The following is a 14333-nucleotide window of genomic DNA, read 5'->3' as shown; positions in this document are numbered from 1 at the left end:
ACCTGTGAGGGCATTTAGGCTCTCCCCAGACAACCCAGGAGAACTTTCTCACTAGAAAAAAAAAAAATAAGAGTCACAGGTTGTTGGGATCAAGAAGTCACAAAACTGGCTAGTTTTATGTCAGTTTGGCAAACTAAAGTCATCAGAGAAGAAGGACCCTCAGTTGAGGAAGTGTCTCATGAGATGTAGTTTCTTAACTAGTGATCAGTGGGGGAAGGCCAGCCTTTGTGGGTGGGGTCATACCTCAGCTGGTAGTCCTGGGTTCTATAAGAAAGCAAGCTGAACAAGCCAGGGGAAGCAAGCCAGTAAGCAGCTCCCCTCCATGTCCTCTGCATCAGCTCCTGTTTGAGTTTGTGTCTTGACTTCCCTCAGTGATGAGCTGCAATGCTGGAGTGTAAGCCAGATAACCCTTTCCTCCCTGACTTGCTTTTTGGTCATTGTGTTTCATTGCAGCAATGAATTTCATTGCAATGAGTTTCATTGCAGGTTTTTTTATTGCTGCGAAGGCCATGATTGTGACAACTCTTACAAAGGCAAAGGAAAAGCATTTGATTGGGGTGGCTTACATTTTCAGAGGTGTGGTCCATTGTCATGGTGTCAACAAGGCAGCATGCAGTTATGAAAGTCCTTACATCTGGACCACAGGAAGTGGTCTGTCTCACTGAGTATAACTTGAGCATAGGAGCCTCACAGCCCAACATCACAGTGATGCACTTCCTCCAACAAAGCCACACATACTCTTACATGGCCACACCTCCTAATAGTGCCACTCCCCCTGGGGGGGGTCATTTTTCTTCAAACCGCCTGTGAACCCTAAATAAGACAAAAAGTGACCCAGCCCTTAAAGATGCATTTTAACCTACCACTGTTTCCGGGAGGGTTGCTTCTAATGTTTTTATGCTGAAGGTCACATCCCCTAGGCCCAGTGGGTCTTGGCATTGTCTCTGTTCCTAGCATCAGGCCTCACTATGCTGCCCAGGTATGTTTACCTTCTTGTCCTTAAGTCTATAGCTTGCTGCTGCCTCTGTGGTCTTTTCATCGCTCTCCTCTGAGTTCCCTGTCCAGGTCTTGTTGGTCTCCTGTCTTTGCACGCTTCCCCTATTCTTTTCAAGCGTTTTCTCTCAATGCTTCAGCCAGCCAGGATGCTTACCAGTGTCCTTTACCCTGCTCAGTGTCTAGCTCATCTTTGGTGTTCCATGTCTTAATTTCAGAAGCTGCCTTGCCTAGTGCCAGAGTTTCTATTTGATATTTGTAACAGGCTTTCATTCTCTGCCAAGACTTTCCGGATCTTTTGATTAAAGTCTCGGCATCTGTGAGGACTATCCAACATCTGCCCCCATTGGTCATCTCAGAGTCGACTTTGCTCTTTTTGGTCTGCTCCGTAAACGTGCCTGGAGACTGTCAGCCTTAACACCTCCTCTTCTTGACATTCCGAGAGTGGAGCTCCAGTGCCTTGTGAGCCAGCACCGATGGCCACCTGGGTCCAAGGGGATGCTGAGCTCACCCTGGCCTGGGCCTCCTCCCAGGGGCAGCCTTTCTCTTTTCCACACAAGAGTCAGTGGGACACTTTGCTCCATGGTTTTCTGTTTTCCTTACACATTTAGCTTTGTGCCTCAAAGCTTTGGAATTTGGCAAGGGATTCAGAGAAAGCCTCTGATTTAGACTTCTTCTTATTTTCTTTGTATTTACTTGTGAGTGGGGATATATATAGATATACATATTATAATTAAATATATTAATTATATGCACATTTGTGTTTATGGTTGAGCATGTAAAGAGACCAGAGAAGGACTCTTTGCTTTGTTTCTTTGAGCAGGGTCTCTCACTGAACCAGGAGCTAGGCTGGCAGCCAGCAATCCCTCATAGCGCTGTCCTGTATTGCTGGGTTATAGCCAGGTGTCCATGCCTGGCCTTTCACATGCGTGCTTGGGGATTGAGGCCCGGGAGCTCATGCTTGTAGAGGAGACACTCATACCCATTGAGCTATTTCACCAGTTTCATGGACTTGGTTCTTGCCTCCTCCCTTCTTGCTGCATTTTTGGTTCTTCCAATTGTGGCTGCTGTGACTGTCCTAAACTCCATTTTTTTTTTTTGTCTCATTTGCTATTGGGTATTTCCTACATACTCTACCTGAGTTCCTAGGGTCTTGGCAGCAGCATTTTGTCCAGGTTTACATTTTACCTGTGCATGAAATATTGCAGAGTCCTCGGGGGAGGACCATGAATTCCTGTGATGCATTCTGTGGGGAGATGAAGCTACAAGCCATTCATAGTATCATGTTATTTTTGTTGAATATAACACCATCCCCCCCCCACACACACACACATATACCTTATTTGCTAGGGGTTTTTCCTCAGTCTTTAAAAATTAGCTTACAGTAATAAGAGTCATGTGGAAAAGATACACTTCTGACTCAGAGTAATGGTTGCATCTGAGGAGGCTAGTGTGGAGGGGTCAGCTATATTGGCTACATCTGTGTCTCTGTTTTAAAGAGAAAGTGCATGGACATTCCAAGGTCGTGAATGTAGATCACAGACCAGCTGCTCCCCAGCTTAAGAAGTACCATATAGACACTTGTATAATCCATCTTCAAATGCAAACACACGGAATGCTGGTTGATGTGAGACAAGACTGTATTTACTTTCTTTGTTCTGCCCATGGGGTTGGTCTCTGCAGAGAATGGGTGTTTGTGCTCCCAGGTAGCTGTGTCTTCTATCTGTAGCACCTCCACAAAAGCGTGCAGACCCTACAGAGTCCTATCTTCCTGCAGCTGCCTACCGAAGTCATCTTGTGTCCTCTTCCAGCCTGTTCTTTGCTCTCATCCAGTTTGAGCTAGCTCACCCCAGTACTCACCTAACACTTCCATTCTTGTACCTGGACTCCTGATGCAGCATCAGTCTGGGTGTCTAGTCTTGCTCCCTTGTGGCTCCATTTAGCATGAGCTTCCAAAGGGCAGAGACCGGACACTTTGTATCTTTTTGTGTTTCTGAGAAGCCAGCAAGCACCATTAGGGAGTCTCTAGGAAGGCAGTTCCCTGCTACCTTCCTGACCATTTCTTCCTGTGAGAACTTTGTACACTCGATGCGGGGGATTTACCTTGCCTGTTAACTGGGAAAGTGGCATGATCACTAGAACTATACCAGAGAGAGGCGGCTGAAGCCTCCCAAAGCACTCTTCTGTGTATCACACATGGTCTGACCTGGTGGGCAGCCCAGGGACGTGGCCCTGTGTTGAAAACCCAGGTCCCTTCTGTCTTCTAGCACAGACAGTTCCTAAGGGTTGTCACCATCTCTACGGGCAGAACTGGCGTACACACCATCTTTTCTGGTCCAAAGACATAATTGCATCACCTCTATTCTCCCATGTCCAAGTAACCATACCTACGGAGGAGACTATGGCTTCCAAACGTTAGAGCCACATCTCTAGTGAGCAGAGATGTACGGTGTGGGTGCGGTGGGCGTGGATAACTGAGGAAGACCTAGAGTAGAATGAAGGGTAAGATTATTGGATGTCTGTTGTCCCAGCATCCTCAGTGGCAGAAAGACTCTTGCAGTCTCCTGAATGACTTCATTAGTGGTTGTGCCCTTGTGTGCCTGATTTAAACCAGGTCACTGTGGCTGGCCTGCTTTTGTGAGACAAAGACGACAGACCTGTCCAGGTAACTAAGGTTATGGTGGGCCTATTTACATGAGCAAGGTCGGGGCCATGGCTGCCCAGTTTTGCTTTCTTCCTCTGTCCAGGCGGGGCCCATGACCCTGCCTTCTCTTGTCTCTTAGACTCAGTGAGCCTGGCCTATCAGCGGGTCCAGAAGGTGGACTGTACCTCTCTGCGGCCTGTCCTCATCCTGGGGCCTTTACTGGATGTGGTGAAGGAGATGCTGGTCAGTGAAGCACCTGGAAAGTTCTGCAGATGCCCACTTGGTAAGGGGTGCCTCTGCCTTTTAGGTTGTGTCTGTTCTTGTGCACCTACTTTTCTGGCCACGCAGAGAAATTGGCATACAGCGTCTAAGGGCCTACCGATGGAGAGAGCCACCTGTGGCCTCCGTTCTCTCCAGGAGAGCAGGCAGTGTGGGTATCCGTGCTGCTGACCAGTGTGGCCCTCTGCATCGGGGCCTCTGTGCATCCAGCACCCTGACTTCTGCATCTTACCATACAGAGGTGATGAAGGCCTCCCAGCAAGCCATTGAGCGGGGTGTCAAAGACTGCCTGTTTGTGGACTACAAGCGGAGGAGTGGCCATTTTGACGTTACCACCGTGGCTTCAATAAAGGAGATCACAGAAAAGGTACCTAGAACATTGACACAACTGGGCTCCTCTAATATCCAGGGCCCTCTGCCCTGGCTCTTACGCCTCAGCCCAGCTCACCATACCCTAGCTATCTGAGACCTCCTGCCCTTGGTCTCATCCTCCGTGATGCTATGAGTCTCTGCCTTCACCACTAGCACACAGACCCATAGACGGACCTAGGAGTCAACACTTTGGGTACCCACAGCCTCTGCTCTCTGAAGGGCACTAAGGAGAGCTTTGAACTCCGGGGAGGCCTTCTAGACCATTCTGGGATGGGTCCCTGAACACATGCATACAGAGAGCCACCTACCAGGTCTGTGGCCCCATAAAAGCTAATACTGTTTCTTGATGCATTTGACATCCTGGGGTTCATTTGCCAGGGAATGGGTTAGCTGCCAGGTGTGCTAGGGAAGTAGCCAGTCCTACCTGCTCCTCAGCCTCTGGCCTCTGAGCTTCTCCAGCCACTTCTCTGGGCTGCAGTTCCCTCTTCTTCCAGAAAATGTGAGCTTCTTATGGTTGTAATGCTTATTTTTTTGATGGGGAAAAGCTTCAGTTAGGAAACACATCCACCGAGAGGTGCACAGAGTGCTGTGGTCTTATGCTGACCCCCACCCTGGAGGCGGAGGGGCTCATGGGATGTGTTTCCTTCATAGTCAATGCAAAGCTTGCATGCCCCACCCACAAATCCCAGAGTCTCCACTCTTGTTCAGTAGAGCAGATTTGTGAGGCCAGGATAGGATGGGGCCCCAGAAAAGTCCCTATCTGAGGATTTATATTGCTGCGAGGAAACACCGTGACCTAAAAGCAAATTGGCTGGGAAAGGGTTTATTTCACTTCCACTTCCACATTGCTATTCATCACCAAAGGAAGTCAAGACAGAAATTCAAAGAGGGCAGGATCCTGGAGGCTGGAGCTGATACAGCAGTCTTGAAGGAGTACTACTTACTGGCTTGCTTCCTATGGCTTGCTAAGACCACCTTCTTATAGAATCCAGGACCCAGGGATGGCATCACCCACCCACCACAGGCTAGTTGTTCACTAGTTGAGAAGATGCCTTACAGCTGGCTCTCGTTGAGGCACTTCCTCAACTGAGGCTTCTTCCTTTCTAATGACTCTATCTTGTGTCAGGTTGACTCACAAAACCAACCAGTATAGTTCCCATCTTGAGGTGTGGCTTGCTGGCCAGTTCCCACTCCCACCTCAGCAGCCATCAGTTGGGGAGTGGGAGGTATAATCACCAATTCTCCCTTCCTAAGTGACTTTGCTGAAATCCGGCTTTTGCTGCCTGGTATTTCTGAGTGTAGAGGAAGGTAGAGTTGTGTGGGGGTGGGGCAAGGGTGGGTCCTCTGGGAGACAAAAGACACGTCCTCTGTCTGCACTATGTACTTACCTACCTTCCGCCATTGTCTCTCAGAACCGGCACTGTCTTCTGGACATCGCACCGCATGCCATCGAGAGGCTGCACCATATGCACATCTACCCCATTGTCATCTTCATCCGCTACAAGAGCGCCAAGCACATCAAGTGGGTGTCTGGCCCTGTTAGGTCCTGTGCTGGAGCATAACACTCCCCCTGACCCTGGGCTTGTGTGTAGAGATGCTAGCCGAGTTTACCAGCTCCATCCTGTCTGGGCACAACCACACTTTCCGAGAATAGCTGGCTTTGTCTACAGCTCCCCCCCCCCCCATCCCGCCCCCTTTCCTCTCATGTTGTGTAGAAGGCCAGGGGAATAGTGTAGTCTGAGCTAAGTCCAGCTCAGCTGCACTCACTGACTTTTCTGTGCTGTTGAGCTCCTGGTGCTTCTGATTGGAGACAGCTAGTGTGTCTGCTGGCTTTGTCCATGCACTGGGGTACTGAGGTGCCCAGATTCCCTGTCAGCCCAGGGTTCTCCATATAGCCTAGAGGCTACTGATTTATGGGAAAGTACCCTAAATGCTCCTGCCCTAGCTCAGCCCTGTCTTCCTGGATCAAGGAAGGAAGAAGGAACCTGGGGTCAGGTTTGAGACTCACCGTAGTTCCCTGGCTATCCCTACAGGGAACAAAGAGACCCTGTCTACCTGAGGGACAAGGTGACACACAGGCACTCCAAAGAGCAATTTGAGACGGCACAGAAGATTGACCAAGAGTACAGCAGGTACTTCACAGGTAAGTGGCTGTGGGCCCAGCCAGTAGCAGTTTTCCTCAGGTCACAAGTTCTAGGAATGAAAGTAGCCCAGTTTTCCTGGACAGTCTAGCCTGAGCTGCCATATACCTTCGGTACATAGACATTTTACTTACAGGTCCAGCCAGTGTCTAAGCTGTGCCAGGTGGCAGGGTTATACACACTGGCCTTTGGGCATGGTCTAGCCTCATCCACAGCATGCAGTAGGAACTGTCTCAGCACAAAGACTCAGCAGCATAACTGTGGTGACTCCCAGACAGGTTGGGAACCCAAGAACCCAGGTGAGCCAGCAGTGCAGACAGCTGTCTGTCCTGAGAGCTGCCCAGGGCCAGTCTTAGGGGGAGTGAGAGGTAAGGTGGACTGATGAGGCAAGGCCAGTTTTGGCATCTCTGCTTGCTGAACGAGCCTCCTGTGGATGCAGGTTTCCTGCTTCCCCACCTCTGTTGGGTGAAGTCAACCGTCTGTAGGAGCTAGGGGAGCATTTTAGCACATCACAAAAAGGGTTAGGACCTATAGAGCACTTCCAGGGGGCTCAACCTGGTCCTATTTTCATTTCCAGTTTATCAAAGACCAGTAAACCAATAGGAAAAAAAAAAGAAAATGTTAAAAAAAATGGACAAACTTAACTATATGCTTATTTTTAAAAATTAGGTTAAACAGAAATAAAACACATAAACTTCACACTTTGTGATTGTTAACTGGCCCTCTGTGGGTGTATTCTGCCCACTGTGCCTTGCTAACCACTAGCTTGCTAACCTGGGCACTAGTCCTCCTCCATCCTGCTAGTGGTTGTTGTCCCAGAGTCCTGCTGGCAGTGAAACAATCCTAACATGCCGCTTCATTCCCCCTAACCAGTAGAGGGCGGGCAAAGCCGACACCCCCACCCCCGACTTGCCATTGTGGGCAATTTGTGAGCAGTCAACTTCCCTAGGGGAAGGTTTCTCTTTTGCCCAATTCCCTGCTGAAGGAGGAGAGTCAGGGAGAGTCAGAGAGCCCACAGCCAGAGTGTTCATATCCCTTGATGGGTGGGAATGTCTTACTTAGAGCTGACCCAACCTGCTTGTGTTTGGTGGGTTCTTCTGCAGGGGTTGTCCAAGGAGGAGCCCTGTCGGGCATTTGCACTCAGATCCTGGCAATGGTCAATCAAGAACAAAGTAAAGTCCTGTGGATCCCTGCTTGCCCACCTTAGCAGAAAGCTGGACCAGAGGAAACTCCATGACCAGATGGTGGGGACAGCTTGCTGACTCTTTCAGCTACTAGATGTCTGTCTTTCTGTGGACAAGCTGGTAAGAACTGGGAACCAGGACTCCAGCAACACCTCCTTTGTAAGCAGAGAGCCACAAAGATTTGGGCCCAGCTGGTGGATGGCACACTCATGCATGTCCACTTTGAAACAGAAAAGCAGAAACACAAAAGACTTGATTCTCCCTTAGCCAGCCGAGCAGAGGTGCTGTGCCCAGGACCTCGCTAATCAGAAGTTTACAAGCCTTTTCCAAGTATTTGGTTGTCTATGTTTACTTGAATAGCTCCATGTTGTCGGTGCCCAGCCCTTGATCCCAACACCCTCTGTCATTTCCTTTTGGTTTGATGTTCCTGTCTTGGGCAGGAACCTTGTTCAGGGGGAGCTGCTTTGCTACAGGAGGTTCCTATCAGTGGGACCAGAGCTGTGACAGACTTCCTGTTCCTTGGTGGCTCCTCTCCTGGAAGATATCACAACTGCAGGTGCTCAGACCACTGTTGGTACCAGAACCAGTGCCTTGGTGGGGCCCACTTGCTGTGGCAGCACTTCCTTCCCACACCCGGAAGGAAGCTTTGGCATTCTTGCAGATTCGCCTCTTGGCCTTCCTCCTGCATCCCTGGCCTCTTGTTTCTTCTCCAGCTGTGTTTATATTTAAGCATCATGTCTAGTCCATCAGGGCTTCGTGGTTCCTAGATGACACAGTTGGATCCTTAGCTGGTGGGGAGGGCGGGAGCATGGGCATGCCATTGGTTCCCAAAGGCTCTGAGATACCCAGCAGTCTTTGTCAGTGCAAGGTTGCAGGGTAACCCTTAAAACTGGCACAGGTGTACCTGTACCAGCTCTTTCTGGCAGGACACTATTCATGTCACAAACTGAAATAAGAACTTGTAGTGGGCATAATGGCTAGACACGCCTATGGAAAATGGAAGAAGAAAACCTGGGTGCTTTTTCATCTTGGTTACAACATTCTCAGCCTGACTCCACGAGGACATCTCCATTCTTTGTTGGGTTTCTTTTTTTTAATTCATTTTTCTCACCCCGCCCCTGCCCCGCATCTCCACTTCTTATGCCAGATCTATCTGCTAAAGAGCTGATGCAGTCCCTTCTTCAACTGTGTGCCCCATTAATAGGTACTGTACTGGGTTCTGTGTGTCATTGGGGTAGGATCTATATTTTAATACTGTTCCTAACATTTCATTTTACTAGCAAGAAATCTTTGATTTCATTTTATTCTTTGTAACTCTAGACATTAGATTGTAGTTTAGTCATTATTGACAATTTTTTTAAAAGGGATATATTTTCTTGCACAGCTGTTTAAAAAGAGAGAGAAGAGTTGCAGCCCTCAAGGCTGTTCTGCGCCTTACAGGCACACATTTTCTAGCTCAGACAACTGAGATTCTGCCGACCCCTCTTAAGGTCTTCCACGCACAGTTGCGGGACAAGGACTGTTTCCCTGGGCATAGGCCTGGTTCTGCCCTCATTGGACAAGCAGGTGTGGCTCTGATAGGTGGGATATGCTGTACTAAAATGTTACTTTGTATCAAAAACAAACCAGACTTCAGTACGGCAAATAAAGGTCAGTTTGTGTAACCTGTGTGTGCAGATACTGGTGGATGCAGGTACCCATTCTGTGTGCAGATACTGGTGGATGCAGGTACCCATTCTGTGTGCAGATACTCGTGGATGTATGTACCATTCTGTATGCAGATACTGATGGATGGATGTACCCATTCTGTGTGCAGATACTGATGGATGGATGTACCATTCTATGTGCAGATACTGATGGATGGATGTACCATTCTGTGTGCAGATACTGGTGGATGCAGGTATCCATTCTGTTCAACTTGCATGTAGCCTCTTTCCTTCTCCTTCACCTTCCTTTTCTCCAGAAGTAGGCCTGTGCTGCCCCTCTCCACAGGGACCCATGCAGAACTGGAGCCTGCAGTCCTCTGGCTGATGAATGAGGTTCGTTGAAAATCAGTAGTCTGTTACCTGATGCATCCTCCTCTGCATGCCTCCTGTCATGCCCTGCTGTCTGTCATCTGCCAAGAGGTGCATTAGATGGTGGTTGCAGCTGTGCAGCCACCAAGTCCTTGTGTTTAGGCTTCCAGATATGAAGTTGTGCTGTGCGAAACAAAGAGGAGAGTGAACTGAGCATTTGGGACCTGACGTGTTCCCATTAAGTGTGCTATATGAAGCGTCAGGGTTGGAAGTGCCCTACCTGGCTCAGGACCCTGTTGTCAAAACTTCAGAGTATCACATTGTAGTACCCAGAACTGCAGGACCCCAGAAGCAACCTGCAGTGAAGGCAAGTCTAAGTCCCAGGTGCTGGAAGAATTGAGAAAGTGGAGGGAGAGTCATGGTCTATGGTTACAAGGAGACTAGTCTCAGGCCAAGGGTAAAGCCTGCCTCTGCTATTCCTTTTTTATTATTTACATGTTTGTGTATGTGTGCATGCGTGCACACACTTGCCTGTGAGTGTGTGTGTAAAGGTCAGAGATCAGTGTCAGGAGTCTTCCATTATCACTCTCCACCTTAGTTTTTGAGATAGGGTCTCATCGAACCCAGAGCTCACTGTTTTTCTAGACTCTCTGGCCGTCAAGTCCCAAGGATTCTCCTGCCTACATTTCACAGTTCTGGGGTTGTGGGTTTACATTGCCACCTCTGACTCTGCTTTATTTTTTCTTTTTAGCATGGGTCCTGGGATCTGAACTATGTGTTTAGACTTACACAACAAAGCACTTAACCTACTGAGCCATCTCCTCAGGTCATCTGCCCCTTCTGTTTGTGTGGGCCCCAGGGATAGAATCCTCTTCCAAAACCCTGTGCTGGTGTGATGGTCAGACCTATGGAGGCAGACTTGATGTTGCTGCCTCCCTCATTCCTTCCTGTCACAAGTTCCATGTTGGCCTTATTGTCACCCTACAGAGCTATGTGAAAGTTTGACACTTGAAGGAAGGTAGATTAGGCTTGCCCGGGCTTGTCCAGATAGATACTCAAGGCCACAAGGGTACGATATTGAGTCCTGTTAGCCCAGACCATGTATCATCCTCAGAGTGGAAACCTTTTCTCTTGCATTTAATCATGATCAAAAACAAACCTTAGCAGTTTTCACTTCTAACACCGTAACATGATCTACTATTTTTTAGGCTTCTCTGTCTCTCCCAGATCTACAGGGACTTTTCTTTTTCCTTTTGAAGCAGATGGCTACATTTGTCTCTGAGACCACAGGCTGTTTCTAAAGGCACTAATGACTATCAGGGCAGCCCTATAGCCATGCTGCAAGATGCTATGAGAGGTTTGTCTTGCTACACTGTACTGGATGTGGCCACAGCACGTGGGTCTGTGCCCAATGTGGCATTGTATGGGGTGGCTCAGTGGAAAGGCCAACCTGACATGTTATCCTCAGTCTTGGTATTTGTGCCCAAAGAGAGTGAAACATGGTCTTTCTATCAGTTCCATTTCTTCTGAACAGAGACCGGCAGAAAGCAGCCTTTCCTCTGGCTCACACTGGGGAGCATGCTGGGGAAGGTGTGGCAGCAAGAGCGGGAGTCTGGCCACAGGCTTTGCCTCTGCAGTCTGGAAGCAGAGAGGAAACAAGAAGTGGGGCCAAGGTATTGAAGGGCCCAGACCCTCATTCAGTCCCCCACTTTGACAGCCATGACAGACTGCAGAAAAGAACCAGCAAGACGTAGGCCCCTGACTCAGCAGGATGTGCTAAGCCCCAGCCATGCCCTCTCTTGCCCTCCCTTGCCCTGATTACTGGGAAAAAACTGCCAGGTGTCCTCCATGTGATACGGAACCAATCAGAAGTTAGCTGGTGTGTTCTGGATCTGCTTTACTGATGGTAGTGGAATGCAGTAACCCCACCCCCACACATGGCCTCCTGGTATAGCAACCTTTCTGCAGCTGCAGCCGACCAATCAGCTCAGGACAGGTTCTCCCAGCCTGGCGGTGTGCCAGTCCTGAGACTGTTACTATGCAACTAGCAGATCTCCAGATAACCCTCTTGTTCTACCCTAATATATACCCTGCCCCACTGCAGCTCAGGGGCTCTCCTACTCTACCAACTGTGTTGGACGGACAGAAGACCCAAGTTAACTTGTAATTAAAGACTCTTTGCTTTTGCATTGGATCTGGTCTCTGTGGGTTTTTTTTTTGCGGGGGGTGGGGGCTAGACTATGGGCACAACACTATAATACATCAAAGTCCACTCCCCAGTGAGTGATGTATTTCCCCTAGCAAGGATCCACTTCCTAAGGGTTCCACAACCTCTCCAAACACTGCTATCATCTGGAAACCAAGTGTTCAAATGAATGAATTTGGGGGGACATTTCACATTCAAACCACAACCACCTCTAAGGCCACTTGCTGTGCCATCCTGTAGGATTCTGTGATGGAAATAGTTCTGGAAGGGTTAGTGAAAAAGGACACTTAAAAGAAATCCCACACTAGCTCAGAATTGAGAAATAGACGCTTATTTACTTGGGGGAAACTCACAAATCAGAATCCTCTGCTGGAACGGTGATCAGAAACTGAAATCCACAACTGGAACAAAGAGGCCGGATGCATGCTCTGCATCAGCATATATAGTATAAGAGACCTCGCCCCAGTGGGCGGGTAACCACTAGCTGTAAGACTTCCTACAGCACCTCCCCCTTTTGTTTAAATTTCCTAACCTAACTAGTTTACGTCTTGTATAATAAATAACTTGGCCAAGTCATGAGAAAAAATTAACTACAACTCTCTAGTCTTCAACCCCATCAAAGACCTGAGAAGGAAAATATTACTTGACTAAGCAGGAAGTGCAGTCAAGCAACTTCCAAAATGTTGAAATAAGAACGGCGTGGCTGTGTCCCCAACACCCCGCCGCTTGACTAGCTCATGCCCGAAATAACAACACACAAACTGTATTCATTTAAGAACTGCTTGGCCCATGAACTCTAGCCCTTACAGGCTAATTCTCACACCTGGACTAGCCCATTTCTAATGATGTGTGTAAGCACCCCAAGGTGCGCTTACCGGGAAGATTCTAGCCTCCGTCCATGGTGTCTCTGCTCCAGAGAGCAGAGTTGTCGAGTCTCTGCGGGAGCATAGCAGAGTCTGACCTCACTTCCTCTTCTGCCCAGATCCTATTCTGTTTATTCCTCCCACCAATGCTTTAACCTATGAGGCCAAGCAGTGTGTTTATTACTTAACCAATGAAATCAACAGATTGATATATGACACTCCCACATCACCAAAATGTGCAACAAATGACAGAGACAACTGGCTACCTGGGCAGTCACCCAAAGTGTCATTTGCAATGCTGAAGCAACCAACTTTGGCTAAGGCCTAGAATAACTGACAGTTTCAAAACTGTTTTTCCCTGTCTTGGCAAGATTTGACAGTCCTGTTTATCCATTTCCGGATACTATATATCTTGTCAGTGGATGAGGCATGGGCATTTCTTTGCCCAAAGGCCAGTTTTACCAAGGAAAAAAACAAGCTCCAAGTGAAGTGTCTTTGGTGCTCAACATTCTCTCAGGAATAGATTGGTGCTGCCAGGAGCAATTGTGTCTCACTTCAACAGAACTCAAAGTTATTTAAATGCCATATTCTATTCTACAGCTCTTTGAAGCTGTTGAAGATTACCTATCTATGCAAAATATAATCTCTGTGCATCTAAAGAACCTTATTAGTATAACTATAAGTATGACAAACATAGATGACTATTTTTAATACCTATATAACTTAAAGACTAGGACTTTATATTAGAATATTATACAATAAACAATTGTGTAACAAATAAGGACAATGACCTCAAAATGTAAACAATGTATAAGTATCTTGATCAGAGGTAGAAATGTACATTGTATGACAAATATATATCAATATATAAAGATGTTTTAAGCAGAGGTAGAAGCATGCATGCATAATATTCAATATTATTTAACTTTGTATCAACATATAAGAATCTATACCTATGTAATTGCCTATAAATAATAACTCACAAGTATTCACTCTATTACTATTATTATTAGTGTGAGTAAGCTCATACTAATCTATTATCCCATCCACAAATCAGAATCCTCTGCTGGAATGGAGATCAGAAACCAAAATCCACAACTAGAAAAGAGGCTGGACGCAGGCTCTGCATCAGCATATAGAAGAGGCCTCGCCCCAATGGGCGGGTAACCACTAGCTGTAAGACTTTCTACGGCAGGTTAGTGCTTGGGATTAGTGAAGGCTTGTAGGAAGTGCCACTTTGAGGCCTAGGAGCTGGAACCCAGCAGGTCTGGAGCCTGGTCCTTTCTCCCTGGATAAGAGCAAATCTTGAAATTAATTGCAAAGCTGGAGGCTATTAAGAGGGAGGTTCGTTCTGGGAGCTTGAGTGGCCACCCCTTTTGATATTGACAGAACCAACCAGAAGTCCATCTGGGTCACATATGCCAAAGATAACAGAAACAAGGAAATGTACTGCACGAGGGGGCACAGAGATAGCACTGGAAGGATGGTCCTCTCAGAAAAGGTCGGGCTCCAGAGGTCGTTCTTCACTGCATCCTGCCATTGACTGTTGGGTATCTTCCTCAACTTTCCTAGTCCTTCAATCTCTCTCTCCCATTAGATCTGTCTGTCTATCATCAACCTCTAGGGCCTCATCTTC

General features: G+C 47.8%; 1 protein-coding gene across 5 annotated transcripts in view; it reads left to right on the top strand.

Moving 5' to 3' along the window:
• Dlg5 (discs large MAGUK scaffold protein 5) overlaps positions 1–11822 on the top strand; it is a 115941-nt gene extending 104119 nt beyond the window's left edge. For all 5 annotated transcript variants that reach the window (XM_050127299.1, XM_050127300.1, XM_050127298.1 and 2 more), the window contains 5 exons: positions 3777–3920; positions 4156–4283; positions 5701–5810; positions 6322–6431; positions 7533–11822. In XM_050127299.1, the coding sequence (XP_049983256.1) occupies positions 3777–3920; positions 4156–4283; positions 5701–5810; positions 6322–6431; positions 7533–7636 (596 nt within the window). In that variant the 3' untranslated portion in view covers positions 7637–11822. The remainder of the gene's footprint in view (positions 1–3776; positions 3921–4155; positions 4284–5700; positions 5811–6321; positions 6432–7532) is intronic.
• The last annotated feature ends 2511 nt before the right edge of the window (positions 11823–14333 follow it).

This window comes from Alexandromys fortis, unplaced genomic scaffold, assembly GCF_014885135.2.
Source record: "Alexandromys fortis isolate MF-2015 unplaced genomic scaffold, M_Fortis_MF-2015_v1.1 scaffold_277, whole genome shotgun sequence".
NCBI lineage: Eukaryota > Metazoa > Chordata > Mammalia > Rodentia > Cricetidae > Alexandromys > Alexandromys fortis.
This window is presented reverse-complemented; position numbering and strand designations above follow the sequence as displayed.